This window comes from Typha latifolia, chromosome 8, assembly GCF_019914945.1.
Source record: "Typha latifolia isolate L0001 chromosome 8, TyphaL0001v2, whole genome shotgun sequence".
NCBI lineage: Eukaryota > Viridiplantae > Streptophyta > Magnoliopsida > Poales > Typhaceae > Typha > Typha latifolia.
In genome coordinates this window covers 7934320-7943756 of record NC_133093.1, presented here as the reverse complement: position 1 = coordinate 7943756, position 9437 = coordinate 7934320, and the positions used below count along the sequence as shown (strand labels likewise).

Here is a 9437-nt window from a genome sequence, read left to right as displayed (position 1 = left end):
CCCAATATAATAGTTTTGCTATACTTATGTAGGTGATGAATTCTTCCAATAGAACTATGTTTTACAAAACTGGTTCAAAATTTCCAAACATTATAAGCCTCTTATGGCAATTTAATACAACCCAAAATTGCAAATGAATGTCGGAGAATATACAATCAAATGAAGGCCAAATGAATTTACCAATAATAGTTCAACTTAAACTAAACCTATCAACAAATTTAAAATTTTATAACTAAAGGGTAAAGCCGAAGAGTAATAGATCGATTTCTAGATTTTGATCAATTAAGAACAAGCTAAATAAATATCAAGGCTTCAAGAACTCATAGATGGCTTCATGATTTAGGACTAAGATAAATATATATATATATATATATATATATATATATATATATATATATATATATATATAATAGCATAATATTATTAGATATTGCATGATGTGAAAGATTAGGTGTTGTTTATGTTAAGCCTTACCTTCGTATTCAACTTTGAGCACTAATAGTTTTTCGTTCTACTATAGAATTTCGTAAGGCAACATCAAATACATGAAAATGGAACATAGTAACAAAAAGACTGACAAGAAACTCATAAAAATGATGAGAGGTTTGTGGAGAGGAGAGAAAAAATTGGAACCATAAGAGTAAGTAGTGTAAGATGGATAGTAGATGAGAGATTTTTTATGGAGAAGAAATTATTAATTATTTGATAACATGCAAAAGATGATCCCCTTCTAGGGACTACATAGAAATTTTAAAGAAAATAGAAAGAACAAAAAGTTCGGGGGGGGGAGGGGGGAGGGGGTTAATGCGATGATTTAGTTTGGTTAATACTTGATCGTTATGACTAAGAAGGTCATATGATTAGTTTGAGATAATTATTTAGTTGTAGGCAAATTTGCTCGGTAGTACGATGATTTAGATCTAGGGCTATCAAAAAAACTCATTGTTCATGAGGCTTGCAAGCTCAGCTTATTTAAAGCTAAGCTTGAACTCTAAATAAGCTGAGCTAGAGTTAGCTTGCTAGGTCTCTGTTTGATATAAAGACAGTAAGATCTCATATTATATTCGATAATGGTTAGACAATTATACTAGCCTTCATAAAAATCGAGTCATAAATAGGCCTATCAAGCCAAATGTTATCGAGTCATTACTCTAATGTGACATTTTGTCGATTACTCAACCGAGTCTAGCTACTTGTAAAATATTTCTTTGTCTTTTTCACACACTTAATTTGTATGGATTTAAATATTCGACCACCTTGATTGTAAATATGGCACCTCCTAGATGTGTTATAGTTGAATGATAGATTCAAAAGAAGTTGATGAGTTATGTTGTGAAATTCAATCATTGAGAAAAAAGTTTATATGTTTTCATGAGAATTTAAAAAGATTGAAGCATTCCACTAACCAAACCAAATCTAACTAACTCAAATTGATTACCAAAACTAGTAAAATCCAATGACCAAGCAAATAGTGCGGACATCCTGACACATTAGGCTACTATTACGATTATTTAAAAAAATAATTGAATTGGAAATAAATTTCACATCATAACCCATATAATTTAGCATTAAACACAATATTATTGTGTTCACAAATAGTCAATTACATAAAAATCTAACAATTACGAGGTTGTGAAATATTAATTAGTACGCATATAAAATCATATACTTAACTTTAGACTATAGAACTGGTTGCACATGTAATAACTTCTAATGAAAAGTGGACTAATGAATACTAAATTAGAAACAAATCTCAAATTAGTGGCAAATATTAGTTTTTATGTGTGCTCACACAATTAGCCTCCCTACAATCCTTTCTTAACAAACCCTAAATGCGTCATGAGAATTGACTCTCTCGATCTACTTATTCATCTACCTCCTCAAGTTATTGTCAAAATTGGGATTTGAGAAAATGGACTTTCCCCTATTCCCTTTCTTGTCGAACTCTTGAAGTGTCATAAAAAATGACTCTCACTCAATCTGCATTATTCGTCAACCTTCTAAGTCATAAGCAAAAATAGACTTTTATTAAAAACCTCTATTTCCTATCGGTGAGTGCTCACTCAATAACATAACTTTTAAAGACATATTTAGGAAGCTAATGGTATCTAACTATATATCTATCTTAGTGATACTATCGTTTAAGTTTATTATATCTTCTATAGGTGATCATATTTATTTTCTTCTATAGCCAATTCAAAACAATCAAATTCGTTTATTTAGGTATAAATTAATACAATCAAATTTAGCATATGTCTTGATAAATGTGTCCTTATGATTAGTACTTATTGACAAAGTCCTCTAGTTGTATTTTGTCTATAAATATTGCTGCAATATCATTTGCACATAGAATGCCAATTAGGTCTCATAACTTGCACGTATATTTTATTTCTGATAAACTAACAATTCAGTCCTAAAGCTGCTGCTACTATTAAAGATGCTATTGCTTATATTTAATGGTTCACTTTTTTTTTACTTTCACTTTTCTATGTTTAAATTTTTTTTCATAATCTTAGAACACATCTTTTGTTTGTAGTTACTTTAATTGCATCATCTCTTAATATCTAATCTTTAACTATCTTTTTATCCTTTCCATCATTGTAATGATTGGTTTATCCTGACACATTTTAAAAAGACATTGAATACATCACTCATGTTAGTCATAATTCTGTCACACTTACTTCTAGGGCTTTGTTTGAATTTGGCTCAATAGGTAGGATTCTCTTTCATCAACTAATTATAGGCTTCTGTCACACTTAACTCATCCATTTTTTTTTTTAAATTCATATGTTGTGTAGATTGACGTAACTGTCTAGATCATATCTTTATATTCTTATTTTTTAATATTTTTACAAAGTTTACATATAGGAGTCTAGCACAATAAATGTGTTTTACTCAAAACATTAACTTTTCAAAAGTCTAGACCAGACCTTGCAATAATAGATATAAAAAATATAAATTCTTAATTCTCATTAAGTAGAGACAAATAATTGATTCTACAAAATATACTTTTTGTCTATCTAAGATAAAAATCTACTCATTATCCTCGAGCCTTCCAATTATAGTAAGTAGATTCTGCAAAAACTATGTCTAACTATCCTTACATTTTACTTCAACTACTTATATAACTAATTGATATATTTGATTATTTTTTATCCAACCCTATAGCATGCAATAATTGCCTACCATATGATTCTTTTAAGTGACAAGCATCTAATATAATTATGGGTCTATATCTATCTAAAAATTATTTAAATTATGCATCATACATAATAGGAAAATTTGTATATAACACCCTGCCTTTTAGCTAAATTTGCATTTACACCCTATATTTTCACTATTTATAAATTGAGCCTTATGATTTAGAGAATATATGCAGAAAACACCCTGAGTTAGATTTAAATTAACATCGTGAGAATATTTCGTTAATTAAAGATATTTTATTTCTAAAATACCTTAAATACCTAAAATGCCCTTAGGTTGACCGTTGACCTCGAGGTTGGCATTGAGGTTTTACTTGAATTTACTTTTTTTTTATTCTTTTTGTTTTGGGGGTCAAAAAGTCGATTCGACGACGAACCACTTCAATTATCCTTTTAGGTTCTATATTCTGTCTTTCCATATCATAGAGTTCCATACTTGTAGTTCGTTCAAGAAAGAATCCTTGTCTTGGACCTAATCCAACAATGATTACATCACGAATATTGATTTATGTTTTCTTTTAACCTGCTGGAGGAAAATGCGGCCACGACCCTCGCCTCTCGTCGACATCCTCAAGCCTCACCGGCGTCCCCAAGGTTGACCCCAATCTCGACGGAGCTGTCGCCAAAGGAGAGTAGTCAACGGAGCCCTCGAGCTTCGCTCGACTCCTCAAGGTTGACCCCTGATCCTAGCGGAGGGCTGCTCCTTGCTATCACGTCGTAGATGCGGGATCCTAATAAGGGAGGTGGGATGATAAGGAGGGAGGAGGGAATAAGGAGGTAGGAGAAGGGAATGAGGAGGGAGGAGAGAATAAGGCGAGAGGAGGGAGGAGTGTTGTGGGGATGATGAGGGAGAAGGGTTAGGTTTAGTTGGTTTGGGTTGGGTTCGGTTAGGTTTAGTTGGTTAGTGGGTTGGTGTTAGTTGGTTTGGGTTGGGTTTAGTTAGTTAATGGGTTGGGTTGGGTGTTAGTTGGTTTGGCTTGGATTTAGTTGGTTAAATTTGGTTGGGTTTAGTTGGGTTGGGCTGAGGGTATTTTTATAATCTTTTTAGTATAGTTAACCCAGAGGTTGAGTTAAATTTAACTAACAGATCTAACGACATGGTGTTTTCTGCATATATTCCCTAAATCATAGGGCTCGATTTGCAAATAGCGAAAATGTATTGTGTAAATACAAATTTAGCTAAAAGGCAAGATGTTATATGCAAATTTTCCTATATAATAAAAGGTTGGTTGTGCATCTATATTAGGCTTGTCAACTTATAATATGACCATACTTTAAGGATTTTATTTTTTTAGCAATTCACAATAATTTCATAACTTACCATACTCTATACATGAGTTTATTCTATTTTCTGCAAAGTATTTTTTTTTTGCTCTATAAACTTGCATTCTTGATACATTTAACATCTAGTCCTCCTAACTGCTTTTTTTTATAGAATTAATCTTCCAAGTAACAGAGAGCGGCTTGACGACATGGAGGGACACATCTCGCAACTGAGTGCCAGTGTTGCTTAAATATACAGGTGTTTATGGCTAAAATGTGTTTGTGGTTGAGGTACATGTGTCTAGCTTAGCAAGTTCTTGTGCTTGCTTAGGTGGTTCATATACTGACTCCATAGATTTTGTTGGATCATCTATGTTACCTCCTCTAACTCAATCAAATTATGTCTCATCCATTAACAGTCAAGGGTAAAATGAGTAATATATTTCTTATAATAACAATGAATAGAAATAGACATTAATGCCACGCGGATAGTGATAAAAGAGTAATTGACCATTTCTTATTAGCACCGTCCACTCCCTTACACCATTTGTTGATTTATGAGGTTTAATTTTAGCGTTTAAAAAGTTAGGGAGTCATTTCAATATTAGTCTATAGTTCTAGGGGTATTACTATAATTAAATCTTAAAAATATTTGATATTTGATAGAGAATAGGCAAAAGGAAATACATATTTCCAAAAAAGAAGAAATTTGAAACTAGATATGTGACTTAGTAAATTTTCTTTAGTTTAAAAATCATAGATCTTGGTAGCAATTACAACTTTTTTAATTTAACATAATGTTCACAACTTTATAAATCCTCATACGGCAGTAGCATTTCTCTTGGCGCTATTAAATATAAGCATTAACATTAAGTTAAATACTGCTAGAAGACAATTAGTGATATTTATAAAACCGCAACAAAAATATATCAAGCAATATTTGGATAACTACGTAAGTGAGGCTAAATTGCAAATAGTAATATTCATGCTAAATGCTATTGAAACATAAATTAGTATTCTTAGACTAAATATCATTAAAAATTAATAGCAACATATATTTAAATGCCTCTAAAATAATATTAAATAGCAGCATATCTTAAATGCCACGGGAGACACGACGACAATAATATTTTAATAAAGTAATACTGATAAAATTAGTGACATAGACATAGACAACACTTATAATAAAATAGTGGTAAATATTTATGATACTTTTGCCCATATTAAAAAATACTATTGAAAGCTAATGTTATTGTATAGTTACAGTTTGCTTTTGGTAAGACCAAATGATTACCTATAAAACCTATTATTTCATACATCAAATTTGCATTAATTGATTATAATTATATTTTTTGGGGTACTTATAGAATATAAATATTATGACCATATAGACAAATCATTAACTATTGGTTTGGTTGTACTACTTGCATCAACACTATCTAAGAAACTCATAAAAATGAATATATTTTTTGAAGTGAAGATTAATTTTAATAATATTTTTTGATGCGTTACATCTATCAACTCTAAAATAGGTATTTTAGTTAATTTTTGTATGATGTATCCTCAATCTCTACTTTTTAAACTATAATAAAAAATAATTTAAATTTATATGTCAAATTAAAAGTAAATTTCATTACATAGGATATTTACATCAAATAATTGTCATTTCTTATTTTTACTTTTAGCTCAACTTTATATCATATTTAAAATTATTATTATTATCTAGTATAATTTACAGCTAATAACTATATTCTCTAAATCAAATTAGAAGTATAATTTTTAGAAAAAAAAAGAATAAATTGTGAAACTATTTTCTCGACTAGCAATTTATACTAAGTAACTTATGACATCTTCTGCATAATGTTTTTACCAAGATGGACTTTTTTTTGAGATATATTACTACGAGAATCTCTGTCACAAATAATGATGTCTAAAATAGCAAATGAAAGTAAATTATCATGACAATAGTTATAGTATTTCAGTAAATAGTTAAAAAAAAAGTAAATTAGTAAACCGTTTTTAGGAACTATTATTTTTTATGTCAAGATTTACACTAATATATATATATATATATATATATATATATATATTTATATAATAAATTCAAGAAATATTCAATAACTTGAGTCTTACATATTAATACTTAAAAGCAAACTCGGTGAGTTTTGCCTATTTTAGAGCATATTTTTATTCACAATGTCGGTCCTATTATATTTTTCGCTTTTTGAGTATGTAAATGGGATGCCAACCCCATGTCTTTTGTATGTTTTTGGGTGTCTTTTGGTTTCCTTCAAGAGCTTCTTGCGAAGCAATCTTGGGATCGCAATATTAGTGTCATCGCAACACTAGTTTGGGTTTTTCCCCGCACGTGCCTATAAAACTCATGGGCCAAAACCCAAACGGGGCTTACTTTCAAAACGTAACGCCCCACAAGACCTTTGAACCCCCTGGGTTGCAGAATTGGGGATGCTCATACTTAGTAGTATAGGAGAACTATCGAGAAGCATTAAGTGAGCCAGCTTCGCAACCGAAGTGCCATTGGTTCAATGGTGTTCATTTTGCCCTCAATGACTATCCTGCCCCTTTAATTTCTTGTCGTTGGCATGTCTTGTAACTTCTTTTCCAATTAATAGAGAATCACAAACTTGTTTGCCATACATTGTATTTTGCTTGTCTTTGCTTTGTCGCAATCCAAAACAGGTGCATCGCTTGTGAAACGAACGGCTGACTTAACTTTGCTACTTGAAAGTTGAGTGCTGCGCGGTCTTTGTCTATTGCAAAGACTTAGTCCGTGACAAGTGGTATCAGAGCCAGGTTGACAAGAGCAACATCCTTGCGAAATGGGGCGCCATAAGCAAGGCGGGGAGACAAGTCAAGCGGCAAATACAACATATTTGGGCAAAGGACCAGCGGTGCTGATTACGGAGCCACATCTGAGCGATTCTGAAAGGCATCGAAGTAACAGAGAGCGGCTTGACGACATGGAGGGACACATCTCGCAACTGAGTGCCAGTGTTGCTTAAATATACACTCTCGACGATAGGGTGGATCGCTTGGAGGCGTATCAGCATCACATCGACGACGAGGTCGAGACGTTGCGAGACAACACCAAGGAAGCTGTCCAACACCTCAAGGAGCAGCTAGCGGACCTCTCCGCAAGGGTGACGGTACTCACGAGAGCCATGAGCACCGTGCAACCCGCCGCGCACACAGAGGGACATTCTGGAAGGGTCAGAGTGCCGAAACCGCGCTGCTACAAGGGCGCAAGAGATGCCAAAGAGTTGGAGAACTTTCTCTTCGATGTTGAGCAATACTTTCGGGTGGTGCGATCGGACTCGGAAGAAACCAAAGTCACCTTTGCAACGATGTACCTTGATGGGGATGCCAAGCTATGGTGGCGGACTCGTTATGAGGACATTCAAGGTGGCCGCTGCAACATCAATACTTGGGAGGATCTGAAAAGGGAGCTAAAGGTGCAGTTCCTTCCTAAAAATGTGGAGTTCATCGCAAGACGGAGTTTGCGACATCTCACACAGACGGGGTCGATTCGAGAATATGTCAAGCAATTCTTGACGCTCATGTTGGACATTCGGGACATGTCGGAGAAGGACAAGCTTTTTCACTTCTTGGAAGGCTTGAAGCCTTGGGCACAAACAGAGTTGCGACGTCGGGACATTCCTGACTTAGCGGCGGCCCAAGCTGCGGCAGAGCGCTTGACGGATTATTCAACCCCTGAAAATCCAAAGAAGAAACCTTCGACGAGCAATGCAAAGCCCCAAAGGCCGAAAGGCAAAGGGGTGATGCAAAGCGAGAAGAAAGGATCTTGGTAAAAGGGTGTGAAACCGAGCAAGAGTCCTGAGGAGGGGTGTTTCCTATGCGGAGGGCCGCATTTTGTGAAGAATTGCCCGCAAAGGAAGTCACTCAATGCAGTGCAAGCCCAAGAGCAAAGTTCGGAGAGCGACGATGAGAAGTCGACGGAGGGCCCTCGCATGGGGGCATTGTGGCTTCTAAATGCACTCAAGGCTCAAGTGGGGGAGAAGCGGAAGTCTTTGCCTCCAAAGAATTGAAAGCCAAATGAGCTAATGTTCGTCGACATTGAGCTCAATGGAGAGTCGACGAAGGCGTTGGTTGACACTGGTGCCACTCACAACTTCATAGCGGACCATGAAGCACAACGACTTGGGTTGCTCCTTTCAAAGGACTCAAGTCGAATGAAGGCGGTGAATTTGAAGTCTCAACCAATCGCCGGGCAAGCGAAGGACGTACATGTTGCGGTTGGGTCTTGGAGGGGCAAGGCCAATTTCATGGCGGTTCCTTTGGATGACTTCCAAGTCATTCTTGGGATGGAATTTCTGCAAACGGCGAGAGGAGTGCCAATGCCGTTTTTGAATGCTCTTTGTATGATAGGGGATGAGTCCCCTTATGTCGTCCCGGTGGCGAAGACGACGGCAAAGGAGACAAAGCAACTTTCAACACTTCAGCTAAAGAAGGGTGTCAAGAAGGGTGAGCAAACCTTCTTGGCGGCCTTGAAGCTTGAGGCAGATCCTTTGGAGAATGGCCCAATTCCTCTTGGGGTCGCAAGGGTTTTGAAGGAGTTTGGGGATGTCATGCCGCCCGAATTGTCAAAGACCTTGCCTCCTCGGCGAGCGGTGGATCACAAGATCGAGTTGGAGCCAGGGACAAAGCCTCCAGCCCGTGCACCATATCGTATGTCTCCTCCGGAGTTTTGCCTATTTTAGAGCATATAGAGCCAAGAGCTGGTGCACTATATTTAATTAATATATATATATATATATATATCATATTTTAAATAACTTAATAAGTCTCTTAGTATTTTTATTTTTTAATAAAAAATATATGGTTAGAAAACTCTCATCGATATTTGTATAATAAGACTAATATTTAATAATTTTAGAAATACTTTTAAATTATTATTATTTAATTAAACACATTAAAATTATATTACACGAA

General features: G+C 34.9%; 1 protein-coding gene across 1 annotated transcript; it reads left to right on the top strand.

Moving 5' to 3' along the window:
• The first annotated feature begins 8548 nt into the window (after positions 1-8548).
• Positions 8549-9205, top strand: LOC140793761 (DNA damage-inducible protein 1-like). Its single transcript, XM_073145445.1, has one exon. The coding sequence runs from the start codon at positions 8549-8551 to the stop codon at positions 9203-9205; it is 657 nt and encodes a 218-aa protein (XP_073001546.1).
• Positions 9206-9437: the final 232 nt, after the last annotated feature.